At 39.7% G+C, this 25,890-nt stretch overlaps 1 protein-coding gene across 1 annotated transcript in view; it reads left to right on the top strand.

The window, feature by feature from the left end:
* LOC114666065 (tau-tubulin kinase 1-like) overlaps positions 1 to 25,890 on the top strand; it is a 162,603-nt gene that overhangs the window by 41,204 nt on the left and 95,509 nt on the right. Inside the window, exons 5-7 of the mRNA XM_051919541.1 lie at positions 8,904 to 8,977; positions 20,147 to 20,287; positions 24,488 to 24,592. Coding sequence (XP_051775501.1) covers positions 8,904 to 8,977; positions 20,147 to 20,287; positions 24,488 to 24,592 — 320 coding nt within the window. The remainder of the gene's footprint in view (positions 1 to 8,903; positions 8,978 to 20,146; positions 20,288 to 24,487; positions 24,593 to 25,890) is intronic.

The following is a 25,890-nucleotide window of genomic DNA, read 5'->3' as shown; positions in this document are numbered from 1 at the left end:
CAAGTATCTCGGGATCTTGTTCACGAGTGAGGGAAGAATGGAGCGTGAGATCGACAGGCGGATCGGTGCGGCATCCGCAGTAATGTGGGCGCTGCATCGGTCTGTCGTGGTGAAAAAGGAGCTGAGCCGCAAGGCGAAGCTCTCAATTTACCAGTCGATCTATGTTCCTACCCTCACCTATGGTCATGAACTATGGGTAGTGACCGAAAGAACGAGATCGCGAATACAAGCGGCTGAAATGAGTTTCCTCCGCAGGGTGTCTGGGCTTTCCCTTAAAGATAGGGTGAGAAGCTCAGTCATCCGGGAGGGGCTCAGAGTAGAGCCGCTGCTCCTCCGCATCGAGAGGAGTCAGATGAGGTGGCTTGGGCATCTGATCAGGATGCCTCCTGGACGCCTCCCTGGTGAGGTGTTCCAGGCACGTCCAACCGGGAGGAGGCCCCAGGGAAGACCCAGGACACGTTGGAGGGACTATGTCTCTCGACTGGCCTGGGAACGCCTTGGGATTCTCCCGGAAGAGCTAGAAGAAGTGGCCGGGGAGAGGGAAGTCTGGGCATCTCTGCTCAAGCTGCTGCCCCCGCGACCCGACCTCGGATAAGCGGGAGACAATGGATGGATGGATGGATATGCATTGTGCAGTGTATTGTTGTTGTGATAGAGTGTGACCACCCTAACCCAGAAAGTATAAGAAATTCACACTATTCTCTCTTGTTGTGCTAAACAGTGTCAATTATGAACCTTGTGATGGATGGCTGGGGAACCATATCTGGCCAGGATGCCCCTGCACCATATATACCAGGGGGACAAGGGTGGGAAACCCAGTATCTCCCCCTGTATGCTAGATGGCAGCCTCCCTGAGTTGCAGTGGTGCCTCTGACTCCCCCAGGGCTTCATGGGGGTTGGAGTTCTGCGCAAGTCTGTGGGGTTCCACAGGCGCTGCCAGGGGGTGCTGCAACAGCAGCTGCTGGCCCCTTTTGGGCACTGGTTTCGCCTTACCCGGACGTTCAGCCGGATGTCGGCAATCAACCACCTGGATCACTTCCGGGTACCCAATAAAAGGGAGCCAGCGACTACCACTCAGCAGCCAGAGTCGGGTGGAAGGAGGACAAAGCTTGCTGAGGAAGAGTGGTGGTGGAAGAGAGAAGAAGAGTGTTTGGTGTTACTTGTGGACTGTGCTTGGGACTGTGTTGTGGCTAGAGGGATTATGGGGAAGACATGCCCTCCAACTGAAGAAAAATGAACAGTTTATTTGTTTTACACGTGCCTCTGTGTCAATCTGTGTCGTGTCAGGCACAACTTAGCGCCTTAATCTTACAACCTCAATGGCTGACCTAAATCTAAGGCGAAGTCTTTTGGATTTCTTGCATTTTATCTAAAGTTATAAATAGCAAGTTGCAGTTTGCATTTTTGTGCAGTGAATACTAAATTTTTTTTTTATATAATCTATAATAGACAATGCTATAATATCTTTTTGTTACGAAATTAGGGCATAACTGATGTCAGTCTTAGAATTTCTTAAGTCATTGGGATCAAATGGTTGCATCAAGATTTGGTAGATGCATGTAAACCTGGACTGCATACAGGTTTGAGTGAAATACTTAATATTTTGATATGGTAGCTTCTGATTAGTTTGCATTTGTTACAGTTAAAATAAACTGCAGTTTCATGCAGCCATGTCCTTGAAATCGTGCACTCAGAAACACAAGTGGATGGAGAGATTTTCAACTTTAGACCATGATAGGGTATAGCTCTGTGCAACCCGGTAGTAGGAAAAGCAGGTTCAGAACATCCATCCATCCATTTTCCACCCCGCTGAATCCGAACACAGGGTCATGGGGGTCTGCTGGAGGCAATCCCAGCCAACACAGAGCACAAGGCAGGTACCAATCCTGGGCAGGGTGCCAACCCACCGCAGGGTTCAGAACATGAAAGAAAGAATTTCCTTATGTGCTGTTGAGGAAATTTGCTTTGCTTTAATGTAGTTGCTTAAAGCAAGAAACTTACTAGCATAGCACAAGCAGACCAAACAGTTAAGCTACGTCTGTGTCAGTCACCAAACCATGAGCCTGCTCACCTCGCTGCTTTCTATTGAAGATGTCGATTCTCAGACACTAATTATTGTGCAAATATGTCATTCACCTACACCAGGTGTCCTAACAATACACTTTGACCCACTCAAACAATGTAAAATCAGTATTATTATAAAGTAAAATTAAGTAAAAAACATGGTAAAACCAATGGGAGCAAAAATAGGAAATCCTGTATATCTAAAAAGAGTTTTAAATGTTTAGGAAAATAGGGGACTCCGCTCCCTGCTCGCCCACCCCTGGGTTTGGTTAACCAGATATACAATATGAAGAGATTGTTATTTTCATTTCATTCATTTTTTATTTCTTGATATTTGCCAGTAATAAAGCTGTAGTGAATGAGTTACTCCCCCAACACCCCCGGGGTGCGTTATGCGCCAGTCACTTCACGTCTCATCCTCTTGTGTTGTGAAAAGGGGGGCTGAACGCACACTAAGGAGATGCAGTCGCTCCTCTGAAACCCCTTGTTAAACGGTGATACAATGGGAAACAAATACATTTTTTTTTTTACCTCCTCTATGCTCGATCAACTGGCTTGCTGCTGCTGCTTGTGCCAAGCTGCGTGATCTGCATGTCGTGCAGCGCATCAAACATTTAAAAGCCTGTACAGCAGCTGTCCTTTTGTCTCAGTCGCTTGTTTCGCGGGACGTTAAAGTGTCTCCAAGAAAATCACGTCTCGACCCAAGATTTTTTTATTAAAATAGAGAGATTTGTTTTAAAAAAAGTCTTATTAAAAATACTTTTGTCAAAAATACAGGAGATTGGAGATGAGTCTTTTCTTGTCTAGATGCAGAACTGCATCAGATTGTTGCTCAGTCTGCAGAGGTCTTGCCATTTTCTTTGGGTTCTCCTTTCTTTTGTTCCCTTTTTTGCTCTCCTGGCGCTGTTCAGCACTCATCCCAAACTTAAAGGTCTAACTTTTTGTAGAATCGGCAACGATCACCAACAATAATCAATACGTGTTTGTCTCAGGCTGATTTGCCACTTTTGATCCTAATTGCCCCAGGTCTAATACATTACAAAAAGTATTTGTAACAATCTGTTATTGTAGGATTTTAAAATAATGGCCTAAAAGATAGGAGGTTCAAGTCAGTAAAATACTGAGTTTAAAATCAATCAATAAAATAAAACATACATAAGAGTTTGTTTTAAAATGGGATCTAGAGTTCATAGTTTAAAAGCTTAAGGCTCTGTCAAAATAAAGAAAAAAGGTCCAGGCTTTCCAATTGCTGTCGGCTTACTCTGGTGTCCTAATCGCTGGCAGGCTACTCAGTATTTGCTCACACAGTTCCAATTGCATATATTGTTTAATTAAAAGTTCAAGTTTGAAAATTTTATTTTCATACAGTTTATGTGCCCATACACCTAAATTGTTCTTATTCTATTCCTAGTAATTGAAAAAATGTCATACATGCATGAAAACAGGAATCAATTGAGAGGCCAATTTAGGATTATAATATCACACGTCAAAATCTACAATATTAAACTTAATTTTTGGAAATTATAATTATTTACTCTATTTAAAACACTTAAGCTGAAGTCAAATAAATATATGTCCATCTTCCTGCACAATGTTCTTGTTACTGTACAGTAGATATCTGTACACTCAAAGTAGGGGGTCCATTGATCTTGGCAAGAAAGACTTTGCTACTTCTCCTAGCATGAAGAAGTGCTGAGTAGCATACAGCATTATGTTGTCTTAGCAGGCAACTCACAGCTGCATTCTATTATCCTTAGCCAGCTTTGCTTTAATTACTAATTTTCATCACACAGTTATCCATGCATCATTTCAAGTATCTAAGAGGCTAAACTGAAATAAATGAGTCCCCTTGGCACACAATCAATTATTCTCTTTTCAATCATGAACAGTGAGAATACCTACCAATTATTCCTTCTAACCAATTACTGTAAATAATACTTATGCACAACTTTGTTATCTTTTTACTTTGAGACACTGTTATTCTTTATCTTGCTGATTTGTCACCGCTGTACTAGTCAGTTTGCCAATGAGCTCAACTTCTGGTATGATAGATAGATAGATAGATAGATAGATAGATAGATAGATAGATAGATAGATAGATAGATAGATAGATAGATAGATAGATAGATAGATAGATAGATAGATAGATAGATAGATAGATAGATAGATAGATAGATAGATAGATAGATAGATAGATAGATAGATAGATAGATAGATACTTAATTAATCCCAAGGGGAAATTCACATACTCCAGCAGCAGCATACTGATAAAAAACAATATTAAATTAAAGAGTGATAACAATGCAGGTATAACAGACAGTAACTTTGTATAATGTTAACGTTCCCCATGGAATTGAAGAGTGGCATAGTGTGGGGGAGGAACGATCTCCTCAGTCTGTCAGTGGAGCAGGACGGTGACAGCAGTCTGTCACTGAAGCTGCTCCTCTGTCTGGAGATGATCCTGTTCAGTGGATGCAGTGGATTCTCCATAATTGATAGGAGTCTGCTCAGCGCCCGTCGCTCTGCCACAGATGTCAAACTGTCCAGCTCCGTGCCTACAATAGAGCCTGCCTTCTTCACCAGTTTGTCCAGGCGTGAGGCGTCCTTCTTCTTTATGCTGCCTCCCCAGCACACCACTGCGCATAAAAGGGCACTCGCCACAACCATCTGATAGAACATCTGCAGCATCTTATTGCAGATGTTGAAGGACGCCAGCCTTCTAAGGAAGTATAGTCGGCTCTGTTCTCTTTTGCACAGAGCATCAGTATTGGCAGTCCAGTCCAATTTATCATCCAGCTGCACTCCCAGGTATATATAGGTCTGCACCCTCTGCACACAGTCACCTCTGATGATCATGGGGTCCAGGAGGGGCCTGGGTCTCCTAAAATCCACCACCAGCTCCTTGGTTTTGCTGGTGTTCAGCTGTAGGTGGTTTGAGTCGCACCATTTAACAAAGTCCTTGATTAGGTTCCTATACTCCTGCTCCTGCCCACTCCTGATGCAGCCCACGATAGCAGTGTCATCAGCGAACTTTTGCACGTGGCAGGACTCCGAGTTGTACTGGAAGTCCGATGTATATAGGCTGAACAGGACTGGAGAAAGTACAGTCCTCTGTGGCGCTCCTGTGCTGCTGACCACAAGTTAGTTGCTGAGCATGGTGTACTTTTGCCTATGATGTGATTGTTTTTGAGGAATGCTGTAAACTATACAAATTTACTTACTAAAAGAGAGGTTGGCTATCCCAGTAGTTTGCTATGTGATCCACGGTAATTGCTGGGTGTTTCTGTGGAAGAAATTTTTTTTAATGGACATCCACTGGAATGCCCTGATTTAAGCAATAAAACACAAGCATGAGAAAGCGTCAATCATTATTCTTTATCTAAATCTTGCAAGAGACAATGACATACTTTATTAGCCAGTGTTGCAAAGAAAAGAGTGCCCTCTGCGTTATATTTATACAATTCATTGATTAGATCACTACTCAAAAAAAGGAATTCATTGCATAATCAGAAAACTGGTGTACTTCCAGATGGGCTTAAAGTGGAGAAGGACAAACAAACTGTAATGGCCTTTACTTCACTATTAGCACGTAGACTTGTCTGACTCAACTGGAAGAATCCTAACCCACCTCTTTTAAGTCAGTGGGTAACTGATATTATATACTATTTGAAATTGGAAAAAATCAGATTCTTACAAAACGTGCCTGTATATAATGTTATTTGATTTTAATAAAATGCAACAAAAAAAAAAAAAAAAGAAAACTTTTAACATGATTGGCTACACCCAGTTGCTAACAGGACATGACAAACATTGATACCTTTTGAATGACCACAATTTAACCCCGTCCACTAGGTTAATTAGGAAGTCCTTTTAGCTTAGGGTGTACGTGACTTTTTAAATGTACTATTATTATTTTAAGAGATGTGTGAGATTTTGGACGTTTATTCCCATAGTTAGCCAAACAATGGTCTAATTTATAATCTAATTGGATACATCAACAGGAAACTAAGAACTTTTACAATAGAACAATGATTATACCTTAAAATATAACATATTTTCTTAAGTGTTATATAAAAAAAAACAAAAATATGTTTATCGTAGTGAATAATAAAATAACAGCATAAGCTCAGAAGGATATGAGACTCAGACACATTCTAGGTGTACATTGGACCAGGGTTTAAATTCAACTCTTGCATTACTCTGTATTAAAAGCAAGCACAATAATGTACTGTATATTTTATCTTACGGCACTTTTCATACATAACTGAATTTTAAAAGCTATAAGGTGTGTTTTCCTAGACGGTAAACAGTGTCCTGGTAATCTTTAAGAGCCTTGATAAATGGCTAAACAGTAACACGGCCTTCCCCGTCTTTGGTGGAGACTGAAGCACAGGGGCAAAGGCACTGGACTTTAAAACACCAGATGATCGGCTCACTTTCTGGCTCTAACTCAGTATATTGGCCCGAGCGAGTCAGATAACCTCTCTGTGCTCCAGCTAAAAAATGCTGTTCTGGACATGTAAAGCGCTGTCTCTGCTGAAGAATTTGCTCAGGGCAACAATCCCATCTCAGCTACTCAACCCCCCTGAGGTAGCGGCAGTGGGACTCAGACCTGCGTTTGGTCAGATTACAGAGCATCCTGCTAAGCCAGCGTACAGCAGACTCCTTTATGGTCAGTTGCAGAATGGGGTTTCTAACCGTTATGTAGAATTGGGCCCTCTCTCTTACCTGCTACACTCGCACCTCCTGTTAAGTCCATTAAGGTTTTGTTCACTGTAGAAAGGTCTATCAAGAAACTTCTTAGATACATAGGCAAACATGAAACTTGTACACTATTCATGAAAAATTTACTAGAATGTTTGCTGTTGTTGGTTAAAAATGTGTAATGATCATAAAATGCCATTGTCAGTCCCAGAATTACATGGATAATTTCCCCTTTTATTTGTATGCATTAAATGTTTCCTGGAGTATTTGCTATTCAAAATATTAATTCACATAAATTAGTGTTTAAAGATTAAGAAATAATAATGAGTGGGTATTTTAAGCACTTTACTGTACAGGTCTTTCATAGCAGTTAATTAATAAAACATAAACGCTGAATGAATTCAGAAGACGTGTTATTTCAGTATAAATCGAGATGCTGAGAATTAAGTAGCATCACAAAAATATGAAGGAAAATTCCTGAAAGTGAGCATCAAGAAAGTGATTGATAGTTAAATTGGGGTTGACTATCTAGAAAGCCATGTCTTCTATATCGTAGACTTTGTCTTGGACTTCGTACAGATTTACATGTTAAATAAACAGACTGCAGAAGGGTATGCCGGTGTGTGCGTTTGTATTGGTTCTTATGTCATAACAAAAAGTAAAAGTAATGAAAGTACAATGAATAACCACTTACTGTGCAAAACACATTTAAAACATCTTGTCGCCTCATTGATGCATTGACACAGTGGTTAGCCCTTCTGCCTTACTGCTACTTGTTATTGAATGTATTTGCTTGTACTTTTTGTGGCCATGTGGGTTTTCTCTTGATGCTGCGTTTTTCTCCCATAATTAGGGTACGTGTTATATTCAAGTTATTTGAATCTTCACTCAGAGAAGAATGCTATACAAAAGTAAATGCAAGTGAATTAAATATTAATCGGTGACTTAACATTTTTGCAGTGTGAGTGTGTGCTTGTGTGTACTTGTAGTGGACTAGCTTTTGGAGTAGCTAGCTTTTGTTTATTTCATTGTATCTCCTTTTACTTATAAGAGCAGAAACCCGACACATTTATTTAGGTAAGCCAGCTGACCGAAAAAGACATATGTGAGACAAGCTGGCTGTTCGTGGTGGTGGTGGTGGTGGGGGGATTTATGACAAGAAGATAAGCAACAAGCAACTGGAACACAGCACGGCAGGATAGTTGCCCTATTTGGTGTGTGGCTGGAGTGTGCTGATTTAAATCTTACGTGTATACCAATTTCATGGGCAGGGATATTTTATTGATTAAAGTAGGCCTGACCCAGCCTGCGAAAATGTAATGTGTGAACAGACGAAGCAATTGATAAGTGTGCATGAATTTATGCGAGGCATCCCAGCAGGGATGGTGTGTGTTCCTTTACCTGGCTGAGAGGCCATTGTTCCAGAGGGACGATGGAGGCTGCCATTTGTGAAAGCCTGTTTCTCTCCATGTTGGGATATAGCGGGTTGGATAATGGATGGATGGATGGATGCTGAATGTTGTACTGTTTCGTGAAATAAAGTACCTCTGCCTCAGCCAAGTGAGCTGCATGGGAATGGAGTGGGACGGGTATATGGTTTCAGTCTGTTCTGCATTAATAAAGAGCAATAATAAATAACCCCAGGGCGTGAGCGCCCCCTGCTGGATACAACATAATACTTCAAACATTTTGTAGTCACGTACTGTGGTGGGTTGGCACCCTGCCTGGGATTGGTTCCCTGCCTTGTGCCCTGTGTTGGCTGGGATTGGCTCCAGCAGACCCCCGTGACCCTGTGTTCGGATTCAGCGGGTTGGAAAATGGATGGATGGATGGATGTAGTCACGTAATGTGGTTAGTATCCCCACTAACTGGAAGAATGAACCATTTAAAGTTATGACAGCATCTAACATAATATCTGTCAAGTTAGTAAAAGTGCAGACCTGAATATTTCATCACTGAGTAGCATACAATATATTACAGTGATCCCAAGACAAAGTTATATTGTCATTAGAAAGGTATTCTGCAATTTAAGTGTTTTGTTATACGACAAGTATGAAAGTTTTTTTTGATAATAAATTAATGACAGATCGATTAAAGACTGGATGATGTCAGCATATTTTTCTTTTATTTTTTAGGAAAAGACCATGTTTGCAGGTTCATAGGTTGTGGAAGGAACGAAAAGTTTAATTATGTGGTCATGCAACTTCAGGTAAGAAGCGTATAATGTAATCATAATTGCTGCAAATGTAATGTTTTTTGGTAATGTATGACATTTACTGTTAATGTTTGACCATTATTGTTAAATGATGCACATTGTCTACTCGTAATATTTTACCATTAAACCTGAAAATGTTTTTTGCAGACATTCATTAATAATTTAAATTGCACTGTCTTTGAGACTGTTTGCCAGTAACATATGTCATAAGAATAAGTCATAAACATCATAAAGGTTTGGGGCAGCCACCCATATATTGTTTCCTGGCTACAAAAAGTTGATTTGAAATAAGCATGATGTGCAAAGAATAGAGTCCAAAACAGAACTGACTGGCCTCGAGACAAAATGGCCGTTTTAAGCAAGAGTAGGGGAAATGACATCACTGGCATCGGAAGTGGAAGTGACGTCTTTGTGACCGGAAGTGACGTCATCATTGGCACTAGAACAGGAAGTGATGTCTTCATGACTGGAAGTCGCATCATTATTGGCGGCGGAACGGGAAGTGATGTCATCAGTGGTGCCGAAATCAAACAGGATTTCCCAGGAATGGTCTGCAAGAGACTGAGAGAGACAGTTAGCACACACCGCCGCCCCCTGGTCTGGTGTAGAATTACTATTATTTAGGCCCTTCAGCTGTTTCCCATGCACACATGTGTGACACATGCCAAAGCAGAAAATTAATTAATTTATTTTTAGGTTTATTGGTTATTTACAGCATATTTGTGCATGCACTGTCAATAACAAATTAAAAATAGCACTAAGTTAAAAAAAGTATATAAAGCATAACCAAATAAAAACAATATGTAAACACAATACAGCTGTACCGTGAAGCATGTACTACAGTAAAAAAATTCACAGCATGGGTGAGGGTTGATTTGATTTTAGTTTTGTTAAGTTTGACTTGATTGTATGAAATGTTGTATGCTTTTAATAAATTCAATTAAAAAAATACACAGCATTAAACAATATTCAGGGTACACATTAGTCAAAGGTCTTGGTATGGAAATGCTGTTGTTTCTCTTTTATTATGTCGTGAATTCAAATCAGGCTGCTGAATATCTGCTAAATAACTGTAGAATCCAAAGTAACCAATCATTTCATTCAATGTTTTATTGATGTTAATAATTTGTGACTCTACAAAATGTCTATTTTTCAGGGTTATGCAGAACAAAGTTGTTGCTCTGCCTTACTTAGCTTACTCTTGTCGATTATCACATTCGATATTTTGCTTTTACTCACAGCAGTATCTCCTATTTTCAGATGGGCTGCACCGTGGTGCAAATACAGTCTTATCCCGCCAAGAAAACAAATCCCTGCAAGTTTATTTTTTCTCTAACCATACAGTGAGGAACATAAGTGTTTGAACACCCTGCGATTTTGCAAGTTCTCCCACTTAGAAATCATGGAGGGGTCTGAAATTCACATTGTAGGTGCATTCCCACTGTGAGAGAGAGAATGTAAAAAAAAATTCAGGAAATCACATTGTATGATTTGTACAGAATTTATTTGTATTGCACTGCTGCACATAAGTATTTGAACACCTGAGAAAATCAGTGTTAATATTTGGTACAGAAGCCTTTGTTTGCAATTACAGAGGTGAAACGTTTCCCGTAGTTCTTGACCAGGTTTGCACACACTGCAACAGGGATTTTGGCCCACTCCTCCACACAGATCTCCTCTAGATCTGTCAGGTTCCGGGGCTGGCGCTGAGCAACACGGAGTTTCAGCTCCCTCCAAAGATTTTCGATTGGATTTAGGTGTGGAGACTGGTTAGGCCACTCCAGAACCTTGATATGCTTCTTACGGAGCCACTCCTTGGTTATCCTGGCTGTGTGCTTCGGGTCATTGTCATGTTGAAGACCCAGCCACGACCCATCTTCAGTGCTCTGACTGAGGGAAGGAGGTTGTTGCTCAAAATCTCACAATACATGGCCCAATTCATCCTCTCCTTAATACAGTGCAGTCGTCCTGTCCCCTTCGCAGAAAAGCACCCCCAAAGCATGATGTTTCCACCCCCATGCTTCACAGTAGGGATGGTGTTCTTGGGATGCAACTCCTCCTTCTTTTTCCTCCAAACACGGCGAGTGAAGTTTAGACCAAAAAGTTCTATTTTGGTCTCATCTGACCACATGACTTTCTCCCATGCCTCCTCCGGATAATCCAGATGGTCATTGGCAAACTTCAGACGGGCCTGGACATTTGATGACTTGAGCAGGGGAACCTTCCGTGCAATGCATGATTTGAAACCATGACGGCATAGTGTTCTACCGACAGTGACCTTTGAAACTGTGGTCCCGGCTCTCTTCATGTCATTGACCAGCTCCTCCCGTGTAGTTCTGGGTCACCTTTCTTATCATCTGTGATACCCCACGAGGTGAGATCTTGCATGGAGCCCCAGTCCGAGGGAGACTGACAGTCATCTTTAGCCTCTTCCATTTTCTGACAATTGCTCCAACAGGTGATCTATTTTCACCAAGCTGCTTAACAATTGCCCCGTAGCCCTTTCCAGCCTTGTGGAGGTCCACAATTTTGTCTCTGGTGTCTTTTGACAGCTCTGTGGTCTTGCCCATGGTAGTAGTTGGAGTCTGACTGACTGTGGGGTGGACAGGTGTCTTTAAAGAGCTCAGACAGGTACTAATAATTAAGATTACTAAGTGGATTAGAGATGGACTTCTTAAAGGCAGAGTAACAGGTCTTTGAGAGCCAGAATTCTTGCTGATTGCCAGGTGTTCAAATACTTATGTGCAGCAGTGCAATACAAATAAATTCTGTACAAATCATACAATGTGATTTCCTGAATTTTGTTTTTATATTCTGTCTCTCACAGTGAGAATGCACCTACAATGTGAATTTCAGACCCCTCCATGATTTCTAAGTGGGAGAACTTGCAAAATCGCAGGGTGTTCAAATACTTATGTTCCTTACTATATGTAGGAAATAGGCTCAGTATCTAACACTAATTATTCATTGTAGCTGAATATGTAGTACTTTAGTACTGTGAAAGATCAGCCTCGGCACTGACAGGCACGGACTCCAAATGTACAAAACACGCACCATTTATTTACAGACCAGACACACAACACCAACACAGTGCACAAAAATACCACACTCTACTCAGTCCTTTCTCTTTCTTCAGGCCGCCTCCTCTCCTCTCTCGTAAGCTCCGGCTGTCGAATCCAGTGAGGCGGCCCCTTTTATTACGCCCCGGATGTGCTCCAGGTGCTCGGTGATGGTCTTCTGGTGTGGCAGAAGTGCTGTCCTCCAGGGCTCTAAGACCGTCCAGGCACTGCCTGGTGGTGGTCACAGGTCCCCACAGGGTTGAGCTTCCCAGCTCCATTTCCGTGGCCCTGATGGAATCCAGGGGGGCTGCCCTCTTCCGGCCAGGGAAGGATAGTGCAGCAGGATCCCTGGTCGTCTACCACAGTACATTAGAGACTTATAGTTATAACACTTTAGAGTCTCCAACAAATGACTGTGTTACTGCCTCAAAATACTAGATCTTTTAAAGTCTATTTACCTAGTGACTCCCATGATTTGAATACAGTGTAGGTTAAATAAACGAAGATTACGTAATTATATATTCTTAGCTGAGAATAATGTCTATGATTTAAAATGTCTCCTGTGGTGGAATTTTAATTTGAGCAAATGTTATACCACTGGTTACTGGTACATTGGTGATGATTAGTAGTAGAATGCAGAGCAACGCATGCAGGGAAGGGTGAACAAACGCTTACTATAGCTAGCCAAGGAGGTACAGTTTTGTTGCTTTCTGATTCCTTCCAAAAGTGTCAGTGGCTCAGTGGTAAAACTGGAAATTAGCTTCTGACATGCCATCCTCATTTTAATATGTGGCCTTTTTGCATTCAAAATGAACCAATTTACAATTGTATCTAACCTTTCTAAAAAAGAATTTGTTGATAAACACCAAGTTGGCAGTTTATTAAGTATAGTTATTTAACAGCATGTTGTGCCATGATCATGGATTCTTGCAAGAATGTTGTATGATATGGAAATGGTTGCATTGCACAGTTGTTACAAACTGGAAAACATTGCAATAGCTTAACTTTTTATTCTTGTTTATTCAAAAGGTATTTTAAAACTCAAGCTCTTCAAAACATTATGGCACTATGGTTGTTGTTAGTGACCCTATTTAAAATGGGCATGGTTGGTTGGCACTGGTTTTGGATGCCATTCAGAGATCGAAGCTGATCATTCTCCACAAAAGTCCCCCTCATTCTGCAGTATCTTACCTGGTTGTGTAAAAAAACATAGAAACATGAGAAAAAGCCTGTTTAGTAAATAGAAAGTGAATTAAAGTACAAAAAATAGGACAAGGGAGTCTATATGTTGTTGTGATGTTAGGATTACAGAATATGCAGTTTCTATTAAAGTCAGAGTTGTTTTTTATAACAGAAATTGTGTCCATGTTATTGGAAGTGTCAAGTGAAAAATTTATTCATTGTATATTTAATATTTTTTGTTATTAATTAGCATGAAACTAAATATGTAATCTTAAGTATAAATGTTAAACAGTAAAGATTTATTTTTATGCAGTGTTTTTGATAAATTGTCTTCTTTCTCCATTCGCGGATGTAATGCACCAGCACAAAAGTAAACTCCTAAAACAACATGGGCCAAAACCTGTATGGAGTCCGTCATTAACAGTTGGATGAAATTGTCTGTTGTTTGTGCTGTGATTCTTTTTGCCATTGTTCATCAGATATTCCAACCCTTACATCCTTCTTTCTTGGTGCTTATTGTTGCCTTTGTTGATTGGACCCTCCAGCCCTTACATTTTACTTTCTTATTCTTCTTGCTGTCTTTTCTCATTCAACATTCTAGCTTGCCTTTCTTTTTTTGTTCTGCTCTTTGTTTTTTTTTAACTCATTTCTCATGTTCTAATTGCTTATCATCCGAAAAAGAATACAGCTTAGGTTTTATTAATTCCTGAGGAAATTCATTCAAAATAAGTATTTTTCCGCAATATTTTCTTGTGGACGCTGGATGATCACTGCAATGTTATGCCTGGGTACTGACGGACACTTAAAGGTTTACTATGTTATGATTGGGCACTGACTGATGCTGGACAGTTTAGCATGTTACACCCATGGATGGATGGATGGATGCTGGGTGGTTTACTATGTTATGTCCGGCCAGGGATAAATACCAGATGTTTTGCCATTTTACATATAGAGAGAAGAGAAGATAAGATTACATAGTGGTTATGAATGTCAGTTCAGTCCATATGTTTGGTGTGTTGTGTAAATTGTTTTATACAGGTAAAATTCCATTATAACAAACTCCCAGGGACCTAAAAAATATTTCGTTGTAACGAGATTCTGTATTTGTTACTACAGTATAGTGCTTTCTTTAACTTGTATCCAGGCGTTTGCAATCATTTCAATAGCTTCTTTCGCGCTAATTTTAATCTCCTCTTGCCTGCAAGTTATGCTGATGAGAATTTTTCTCAGCATTTCCTTGCGATAATACACTTTCAGGTGCGAATGATGCCTAAATCCAATGGCTGAAGCGCTGCCATGCAATTGGGTGGGAGGTATTCAAAGCGAACATTATCTGAATGTGGAAGCATGTTGTGGGCAGCACAGTTATCAGTCAGGAGCCGAATCATTATTTCTTCTTCATTTTATGTGGTTTCTGAACTCTTTTGAAACCCCCCACTCCCCACCCAACGGGAATGACACGCTGAAGTGCGTCCTGAAGCGCGATTGCAGTGTCTGTGGAAGATTGTTTTTCCGTTACTGGGGCAGGGCAATAGGAGGCTCACTTTGCTGCAGTGAAGCGCCACAGAAGCAAATCATAAAAGATCGGGGTCGCTCTATAAGTCCCTGTCTTGCACCCCAGTCTCAGTACTTTAGCAAAACCAGCTTTATTCAGCTTGAAACAGGAACGGCACAGTTATTTATCGTAGCGTGATCTGCCATACACAGATATAGCAGTCAGGCAGGATCATGGCCAGGTCAGTGATCAAGTAATCCTGTTACAGTATCTGCATTTACAAATAACGTGCTCCTAACCTTGCATCACCCATCGAGATCTTTTCTGTTTACTTTGTCGGAGAGACACAGCATATCTGTGAGCCTCCTGTTGCCCCATACAGACGCAGAGTTCACACTTCGGGATGCTCTTCGGCTTGCTGTCTAGTTGTGGGAGGTCCCAAGAGAGTTTACAAACCTCACATTTTCTTGAATGAGTGCCGCATTAATAGGAATGTTTCTTGAGCAAGCATCAGTGAACCACATAAAAACAGCTTTTTCGACATCTTCAAATGCAGCAGTTCACATACGTTTGCAACCCAAGATTTTTCTACTTTTTTTTTTGCTCTGTCTTTCAAGAAAGTTGACATCGTCGATAGCGAAATTCACTGGGAACATCTTTTTTCTTTTTGCAGCAATCGAGAGCTGCGAAAAATTAAAGTTTTCTTTTTCTAATATGAACTGTTATCGTTTTTCCGTGTCTGCCGTTTCTATAGGAGGGTGACAATGAGTTTAATTCCAATGGATGTTTTTCAAATGTTGATGAGCAATAAGTAAAAGGTATCACTGAAAACCGCAGGAAACGGGAAAAAAAAAGGCAAAAAAAAAACAATACGAAGAAAGTTCAAAGAAAGAAAAAAAATGACAGTGTTTCTGTTTGGGGATCGTTGTGCACAACTGAGCTGCGGCCACTGAACTAACTGCTCTGTGGATGATTCATTCAGGCATTTCAAGGTCTTTTGTGCACTTCGTTATAATGAAATTATCTGCTGAATGTACTTCGTAGTAACGAGATTTCTATAGACTCGTGTCAAATGGGGAAGCTGTTGAACCATAAAAATACTTCGTTGTAATGAAAATTTCGTTGTAAAGATATTCGCTATAATGGAATTTTACCTGTATATCCTTAGCACCAGTGAGTAAACTCTCTTTTAAATTTAAGTATGTAAAGAGAATAAGTAAGGTACTACATTTCTGAGAAATATATTTGTGCAGTGGTTTAAATGAAGAATATTGAATGTATTTGTTACTATAATGATACGTCCAGCATTGGCGGACAATGGATGGTTTAGTATATTATGCCAGTCATAGACTGATGCTGGACAGACACCAGATGCCAGACATTTTGTTGTTTTATATATACACTACCCATCAAAAGTTTTAGAACACCTCAGTTTTCCAGTTTGTTTTCAAATTTAATCAGTTGAAATGCAATGACTAACCTAAAATGGTGAAACGGTAAGCAGCAAACTGTCAGAGGTTTCAATTTAAAATTTAGGTTAGCAAAAACTGAAAAAAGGCAATTTCAGAATATTACAAATAGGCCTTTTTCAGGGAATAATTCATAGGTTAAAACCTACAGATATTCTGTAGCAATGAAACTAAATTAAGCTTTGCTAGTTGAAGCAAACAGTTTGCACAGGTGTCCCAACTTCTGTTGAGTACTTAAAAGCCCTCTGTGTGTCTTAAAGCAGAGTTGTAACAGACTGTGTTACTACGCCTTCAGAAGTACTAGTTGGACAATTTTATGCTGTAGAAAGTTGTAAATTCCAGTGGTAGTGGCAAGAAAATGGCAAATGAAAAGAGACAGAACATTATTACCCTTGGAAGTGTAACAACAACAACATTTATTTCTTTAGCACGTTTTCATACAAATGATGGAGCTCAAAGTGCTTTACAAGATGAAGAAAGAAAAGAGAAAAATATAAAAATAAGATTAGGCAATACTAAGTAACAAAGAATAAAGTAAGCTCCGATGGTCAGGAGGACAGAAGAAACAAAAATAAATCTCCAGAGGGCTGGAGAAAAAGGAAACAAAATCTGCAAGGGTTCCAAGGCCACAAGACCACCCAGCCCTCACTGTCCGGTAGCATAGAATACAGTGTAGGTTAAATAAACGAAGATCACGTAATTATATATTTTTAGCATAGTTAGAATTCCTGCCTCGTGAATGCAGTATCCTGGGTTTGACCAAAGTCTGTGTGGAGTTTGCATATTCTTCCCATGGCTGCAGTGGTTTTCCTCTAGGTGCTCATTTCATATCCTCAGAGGCATGAAAGGTAGATTAACTGATGATTCCAAATTTGAATAATGTATGTGTTCATTTTACCTTATAAAACAACTTACTTTGTTTTCTGTACCGTTTGCTGTTGCCATGATTGTAGACACTTTGTTGTAGGTTTGCACATGTGTCTGTCCTATGTGACACATGCTCAGAAATGTTGCTGTAATGCAGGGAAAGTGCTGAGAGAGGACTACAATGAAGCAGATATCGGGGGGGCACACCACCCACCTCTTTCTATCTCTGATACATAAAATAAAAAAAAATCTGCAATATTTAAGCTGTTCAGCATGCTGATGGATAATTCAATAGCACTTCATAACTACCTGGCTGTCTTTCCCAGGCACTTTTCGGAGTGCTGTTCTAATGGATCTAATTTTTGCTTCCGGCTGTTGAACATTTTTATAGATGCGCACCTCTATTGCTGTAGCTTGTTTCAGTTTTTTTATATTGTTGGTTTGATTCTGCCACCATCTGGTGAGCAGCTGAATTTCGGTTTTCTTGGTAGTTGCTGGAGTTTTTCATCTGAAGCAGCTGCTCAGTTTAACATATTATAGGACAGCTGATATTTGGAAACATACCAGAATGTGTGCAGAGCATCAGCTTAAAATATTCACAGCTGGTACCTTAAGCATCCACTCTTAATCAGGACTCTATGCAGCCAAGGTGGCCCTGAAACCAAGTGTCTGTTTTAAAGGGAGATAGCCAATCAGTCAGTCAGTCCTTCTCCAACCCGCTATATCCAAACACAGGGTCACGGGGGTCTGCTGGAGCCAATCCCAGCCAACACAGGGCGCAAGGCAGGAACAAACCCCGGGCAGGGTGCCAGACCACCGCAGAGATAGCCAATCACATTTGTCAAATCCATCATAGCACAACCTCGTTACACATAATAAATACGGTCAATATAAAATTATTTTATAAGTTATTTAGTGATTTAAGATTATTTCTCATTGCAATAAATGTGAACATGCATCACAAAACAGGCTGTTTTTTTTTCACATGTCCTAGTGATAAAATGAGCCTGTGAGGTTGTGACCATTTAAACTTTAATGAGGCCTATTTAAAGATTTCCACTTTCTCTGGAGTAGTGAACTCTGATCTGTAACAATGTCTGGAGGCCACAAAGCTACTGGCACGTTTAACTTTGTAAGATCTCTTCTTGCCACCTCTACATTTTAACACCATTTACAGTTTTTTTCTTTGCTGTTCTTCTGGGAGGTTAGCTGTTGTTGTGACCTTTATTATCTTTCATTGTTTCATTAATTTGATTCTGAGATAGCTTTGGTGGGGTTTCGGGGATGATATGCTCAAGTTCCTTTGGTTTTTGAGGTTTTTGTGAGTTGCCTGTTTTTTCCTGACTTGAGTTGCAGTCCAGAATTGGGTTTTGCATTGTTGTGCAGGGGAGAGACTTAAGTGCACACCAAGCAGGAAAGTGTCTTTGGTTGTTTGTGGTGTAAGAGATTCAATATCACATTTACACAGAAATCCAAGTTATTAGCCAAAGATGTATTCTAATTAGTAATAAACATTGCTCTGTGGTGGCTGCCTGTGCATTGGCTTACTCCAATATGTTTGTAAAATTATTTTCAATTCAGACCAAAAAATGAGTGAAGACTGGTGTAATGTACTCTAACCAATTGAAATATCTTTCATATACAGTCTCCTTTTTCACTCATTCAATTATTATAATCTCTCGCAGTTAATGGAAAGCAGTACAGAGAGAGGTTGGGAGCAGGCACTGATACAGGATGTTGCCGTACCCACCACACGACAAACAACCTCAGGACTTCAATTAGGACGATACTAGTTTAACTCTCCTCTCTGTGAAGTAAGTAGTGTTATACTAAAGCATTAGAAATAGAAATAAGTTGTTCTGTGGAAGGAGATCTACGAGGAAGATGGGAGTAGTTCAATCAATCAGTTTTTATTCAGTCACAGATGAGTACGTAGGATTCATGCTTCGCAAAGCAGAAGAGCAAAGTTCCACTTTTTCAGTTGGCTTTTTATTTTTTCCTTCCTTCCTTCCCCTTACTTATCAAAAAGTATAATATCGTTTACCTAAGCAATTCGTCTTACATTCTGCAAATCGGCTAACCGTTTCTGTTTTGTGTACGTTACAAATGGGGCTGTAAAGAAGGAAAGGTCATCTTTTCTGTGTCTAACAGACGCATTCATAAAAAAGGAAGTTGTCCTCGGTCAGCTTACTGCACCCTGTTTTATGACAGATGCCTGTATGAATAACCTGCCGTTAGAGCAAAACATCTTTGTCAGCTTTTAACCCTTTAGCTTGCAAGCAGTTACATTTTCTTCCACAGTTCTTTACATGTATGAATATAGCCAGGCAATGTATACAGTACTTTGGTTTTTCTAAAAATACTTCATTTATTGGCTATGCAAAAGGATGTATTTTGCTCTGTGGTCATATCCCAAGTGTGTTGTTTGTCTCTGGTGTTATTTTATATGTTGGGTAGGCATTGTCTTCTACTAATAATAATCTTTAAAATTAACAAAATGTTTGAATTATGTTCTGGAAAAGACCAGTATAAATAGGACTCGGTTGTTCTATACCAGTTTCTACAGTTAATATGAGTGTTTTGGACTGGCAAATGTATTTGAACATGAGTGGAATCAGTTTGTGCTAATTTTGCCTTGTAGGTAGAAATCACAGTTTGTGTTTGTCAATTTACAAATGTGCTTAAAATTCAGGGTACTTTTTTAATTGGTACTTAATTTTGTAACCATAAGGTATACATTGGCACAATTCAGTAGAAAAATGTTCTCACCACCATTGTAAATATTTTTATCTATGGAATATGTGTAGCCCAGAAGGGTTTCCTGAATTCCTTAGATAAGTCAAATAAATACTCTGTTATTTGTGGGGGAAAAAATGCTTCTGTACACATTTCATGCACAAATTTGTACCATAATGAATGAGGCTTATTTACAGGTATGTTTACTGCTGTTGTGGAACCAGAAGTAATAAATATTGAATGTAATGTTGTTATTAATTATTATTTTTTTTAATAAAGCATCCATTTTTTTGATTAAAAAATCAGAATTACAATTTACTTATCTGTAGTATTTATCAAATATGTTTTTCTCTAGGGAAGAAACCTTGCAGACCTTAGACGTAGCCAGCCTCGCGGGACCTTCACAATGAGCACAACTCTCCGATTAGGAAAGCAGATTTTAGAATCAATAGAAGCCATTCATTCTGTTGGATTTCTTCACCGGGATATTAAGCCTGTAGGTACATTTTAATGTTCATTAAAGCAAAGTTAAGATTTGTCTTCAAAATAAACTTTTTGTGTTAAACATTGATAACTCTCATATATTTTAATTATTTGCAATATTTTGAAATAAGATAAAGGATTGGGGAACCAATTGTCAATAAATGAAAAACATAAGAAATGAGAAAATTGCAGAGCCTCGTAGGCCAATTATTTAAAAAAAAATAAATAAAAGTTACTCATAAGCATACTGATAAAGAAAATGTTAAATTAAAGAGTGATATACCTGCATTGTTTTATCACTCTTTAATTTAATATTTTCTTTATCAGTATGCTGCTGCTGGAGTATGTGAATTTCCCCTTGGGATTAATAAAGTATCTATCTATCTATCTATCTATCTATCTATCTATCTATCTATCTATCTATCTATCTATCTATCTATCTATCTATCTATCTATCTATCTATCTATCTATCTATCTATCTATCTATCTATCTATCTATCTATCTATCTATCTATCTATCATGGTGTGAGTCTCCTCTACTCCCAGACACAAGTCTGTGACTGAATCAATGGTGGGTTGCGCTCTTATATATGTCCTGGGGCAGAACAAGCTGGAATTCTGTTCTTGGAGCAAGTTGGAGGAAATGTTCTGTCACTGTTCTTTCAGCCAGTCATCCTCTGTTGTCAGAGCAAAAGGGAGAGGCTATTAAGGATAGTGTCACTCCATGATCTGAAGGCAAATTGCATTCTTTGTAAGAAGGAGGTTGGGAGCATGCACTGATTACATTGCGTCACCTCACACACCACATGGCGAACCACCCGGATTAAGATCTGAGTGCAGCCGTGCAACGGGTGACACCTCAGCACCACACTGAGCAGTGTGAGGTTTTTTACAGTGACTGGAGTGCCAATCCTGCCACCAACCTCTGAGTTTTCTCAGGACAGAGCAAGTGTAGGTTAAGGGCCTCGCTCAGGAGCCCAACAGAGTAGAGTCACTTCTAGCGTTTATGAGACTCGAACCGGCAACCTTCTGAATGCCGGCACCGATCCCTCACTACTCTGCCTATTAGTAAGAGCCTTGAAAATGCACCCTAAGTACATTTGTCTTATAATATATAAATTCAAAAGAAATACAAAAATTGAATTTGCTGAATTTACTTTTAGTAGAAAGTGGCAGAGTGGTGCAGTGGTTAACATTGCTGCATCATAGCACTGGGTACTCCCAATGTTTAGTTTGAACATTCTCTCTTACTCTCCCCTCTTCCTCTCTCTTTGCGTATCTGTGTGAAATTTTCTTCTGTTTCCTGTGTTGATGAGACAGCTCTAAACTGGTCCTTAATGAGTGAGAGCGAGTTTGTGTTCGAATATACGCTGTAATAGAGTAGAACTCCAACCAGAGCTGGTTCCTGTCATATTTCTTTACTTTTAGGACAGGTTGCATTTAGTCTGTGGATGGTGTGGAATATATGGGGGCCATACACAGACAGGCTCTGAGACACCAAGTCCAAAAGCACACGCTTTATTTTTCCTTTTCCTTGCATAACACAACACTGTATAGCTCACAACTACTGCTCAGTCCCTTCTCTTCTTCTCTCTTTTATTTTTCTCTCTCTCTTTCTTCCTTCTTTCCTTGTTCCTTCCTTACTTCCTTCTCCTCTGCCACCTCTACTCCTCTCCCAGCAAGCATTGTCCTCCACCTCCCGACTCTGTCTCCATGAATGGAGTGAGGCGGCCTCTTTTATACTGCACCTGGAAGTGCTCTCCAGCAATCATCCAGCAGCACTTCCGGGTGTGGCAGAAGTGCTGCATGGGCACCCGGATCCTCTTTTGTCCACACTTCCTGAAGTCCAGGACTCTGAAACTATCCAGGTGCCCTTTGGCCCCGATGGAATCCAGGGGGGCTGCCCTCTTGTGTTCCGGGGGAGGTATTGTTTCTCTCCCGGTCCTTCCATAGTAAAGGCGTTCCAGCCGGGCATGGGTCCCAGCCGTCCGCCACAATGGATAATTTGAAAAGAAGCAAAGTTTAAAGTGATTATTTCATCTAGTAGCAAACATCTAATTTCCTGTCTAATTAACGATGTAGCCCAGTGCTTCCAATACAATCATTTTATTAAATAGCATCCACTTTCTGACTATAATATACTCTCAGCTTAACTGGAAAGATACAGGTATCTTATTATTTGTTCATTTAAAGTTCTTATACAAAGATTTCTTATCTGAGTTTTTTGTGTGTCTTTTAGTGGAATGGATTTTTGCTAAGCTGATTTAAGATTCCACCTACTTTTTTCCACATTGTTTAAAAATATAAGCACTTATATATAAATAAATGTGAATTATCAGTTCTGCTTTTAATTGATATACACTGTTAGAGCAATTGTGAAAATAGTTTCAGATGACTTATATTAATACAACAAAGTTTGAATCAGAGATCATAATATATGTGAAATGTTGTGAAGAGTTTGTGTTTTAGGACTTGATTTAAAGAAAACCTGACTAGGCTAGCAAACTGTAGCCAAACAAAAACAAGTCAGAGTAAAAACAAGTGAGGTCCCATATTAGGTTTATGTGGAAGTGTATTAAATATCTTTCGAATTACTCATGCTTGATTGTTAAGGAAGAGATCAGAATATAATGGCCCTCTCTCTTTGATACAGAATAAAAATCCATTCTTTTTCATTTTAAGGCAAAGGTTAGCAGCAAATAAGAAACAATTTTGCAACAGAAATTTGTAATATTTGCAGTATATTTCCTTTTGGATCTTATGTGTAGTAGTCTGGGAATCCTAATTATCACTGAGGTGTCTCTCACTTTCAGGCTTTGAAAGTTTCTTTCTCTCTGGCTACTTATCCTCTGGCTATAAGCTAGTAATCTCACATCTATTAGCCTCTAAACCTGTCTGTTTCTGGTCGTTAAGGGCCATGAAAATGTTTCTGTCCAAGGCAAAAGTACCAAGTTCTCCTGCTCTTTAAAAAGCTGAGATCTTCTGTACTTGTTTAATTCTCAAAAAAACTATAATCTTTATTCAGAGTTCAGGCCAGATACCGAGGATTTCTTTCTACTGTATATTTAGTGGAAACACATAAACATGGTGAACCCTCAACTGCTCAGTCTAAATGTAAAAGCAGCATTCATCAGACCTCTACCTCTCTTATCCCCTTTTAATACTTAACCCTTTCAGCCCTGACATCCTATTACTAGTAGATATATATGCAGCCGTTTTTGTAAAGCACAGGTACATTTGCCGCCGTTGGAACCTGATGTGCTACTATTAGCACAGACTGGAGAGACTGGCATACAGTCCGTGAAACACAGAAGTGAAAATGGACACTTCCGGACTGTGCGCTCCACTTTCAATTTTATTTCCTCCAGAAGATTGAAGTATTTGGCAGCTATTGTATTATAATAGGCGGCACGGTGGCGCAGTGGATAGCGCTGCTGCCTCGCAGTTGGGAGACCTGGGGACCTGGGTTCGCTTCCCAGGTCCTCCCTGCGTGGAGTTTGCATGTTCTCCCCGTGTCTGCGTGGGTTTCATCCGGGCACTCCGGTTTCCTCCCACAGTCCAAAGACATGCAGGTTAGGTGGATTGGCGATTCTAAACTGGCCTTAGTGTGTGCTTGGTGTGTGAGTGTGTTTGTGTGTGTCCTGCGGTTGGTTGGCACCCTGCCCAGGATTGGTTCCTGCCTTGTGCCCTGTGTTGGCTGGGATTGGCTCCAGTAGACCCCCGTGACCCTGTGTTCGGATTCAGCGGGTTGGAAAATGGATGGATGGATGTATTATAATAGTGATAATTTTTTTTTGTTTTTTCATTTTTGAGCTTCCTAGACACAACAAAGGTAGAATATCTCACAAAATAATTTTTCCCATTAAAAACAGAAAATCCAGGGCCGAAAGGGTTAAATTAGTTTCTTCAGGCATCCAGATTTGAATTCACAAACTCTTTCACAGCCTTTTTTATTATTTCAGCCCATCAGCTGCCTCTTTTGCCTTGAGACATATCTCAGTCAACAATGCAATTTGATGTGATGCTCTGATATAGTTTGTATATATAATAAATTAAATCATACATCAATGATAATTAACAAATAAATATGATTCTGGTAATATGTTATGTCCTGATTGGTATAAGGCAGAATTATCCAAGGATTTAATTAGTTCTCTTAGGCTAAAAGTGAAGTAAAGCATGTTTAAAAATATCTATGCTTTTTTTTTCCAGTCTAATTTTGCTATGGGTCGACTACCTTCTACTTACAGGAAGTGCTATATGTTAGATTTTGGCCTTGCACGACAGTACACCAACACCACGGGAGAAGTTAGGCCTGTAAGTATTTATGAAGCCTTTTGCTATGATTTTTTTCTCATGCCGGTCTTTATTTCTAAAACTTATGTTTCATCACTTTGGAAAAAAGCAATTTTGAAAGAATCAGATGTCCTAGTAAAATGTTAATACCTTGCTGTTTTGTCTCTGGCAAACAAACGCTAGCAGAGAAGTCTTATGAAGTGCTGTTAGGAAACTTAATAATAATACAGTGATCCCTCGCTATATCGCGCTTCGTCTTTCGCGGCTTCACTCCATCGCGGATTTTAAATGTAAGCATATGTGAATATATATTGCGGATTTTTCACTGCTTCGCAGATGTCTGCGGTCTACAGTACGTATGCTTCCTCAGTTGATTTGCCCATTTGAATTCAAACAAGGGACGCCTTTGAATTCAAACAAGGGACGCTATTGGCGGATGGCTGAGAAGCTACCCAATCAGAGCCTTCGGTTAAGTTCCTGTGTGCTGCTGATTGGCTCAGCGACGGAGTGCTGCATTAACCAGGAAGTCTAATCTCACTCATTCATCATTAACGCACGTTACTGCTACTGCTGCAGGAGCCGTGTCCAAGCGCCAACAGAAGATGCAAATGATTGCAGAAAAGGTAAAAGTTTTGGATATGTTGAAGGAAGGAAACAGCTACACCGCTGCAGGACACCATTACAGCATCAATGAGTCCACGATTCTTTTTATTTAAAAAGGAAGAAAAGCATATAAGATCTACGGCCGCAGTGTCCTTTAACCAGGGTGCAAAACGAGTTGCAAGTGGACGTGATAAGGCAGTAGTCTGGATGGAATCTGCTTTAGGGATTTGGATTGAAGAGTGATGGAAGAAGTACAACGGTGGTGCTAAACAGTCGCCTGAAGAGGCTCCTTTAGAAGAGCTGTAACGCTATCCTTTGTAGTGCAGTAAAATTAAACTCATCGTTATCGGACAAGTCGTCGTGTCATTGTTGGTGAGTAACCATAATTAATTATTTACGTACAGTACTTATTACATGTACATAGTTTAGTGTCACTGTACACACATTTTACTGTATACAATTTTTCTTGCATTGTACGTATTTATTGCTGGTGGCCTGTCTGTCGTAATGGCTGTAACATATGTGATATCGGAGACGCTCGATATCTTTAAAATAATATTTAGGTTTTACTGTATGTAAACTGTGTTTACATACATAATTTCAACGAATCTTACCTAATATCTAAGAGAATACAAAAAGTTTATGCTGTATAATTGTGCGTGAAATGTTTATAATAGTGTGGGAGAGTTTATAAGGGCTTAAAATATATAAAAATA

Source organism: Erpetoichthys calabaricus, chromosome 15, assembly GCF_900747795.2.
Source record: "Erpetoichthys calabaricus chromosome 15, fErpCal1.3, whole genome shotgun sequence".
Taxonomy (NCBI): Eukaryota; Metazoa; Chordata; class Cladistia; order Polypteriformes; family Polypteridae; genus Erpetoichthys; species Erpetoichthys calabaricus.
The sequence above is the reverse complement of the archived record's forward strand: the minus strand, read 5'-3'. Positions and strand labels throughout refer to the sequence as shown.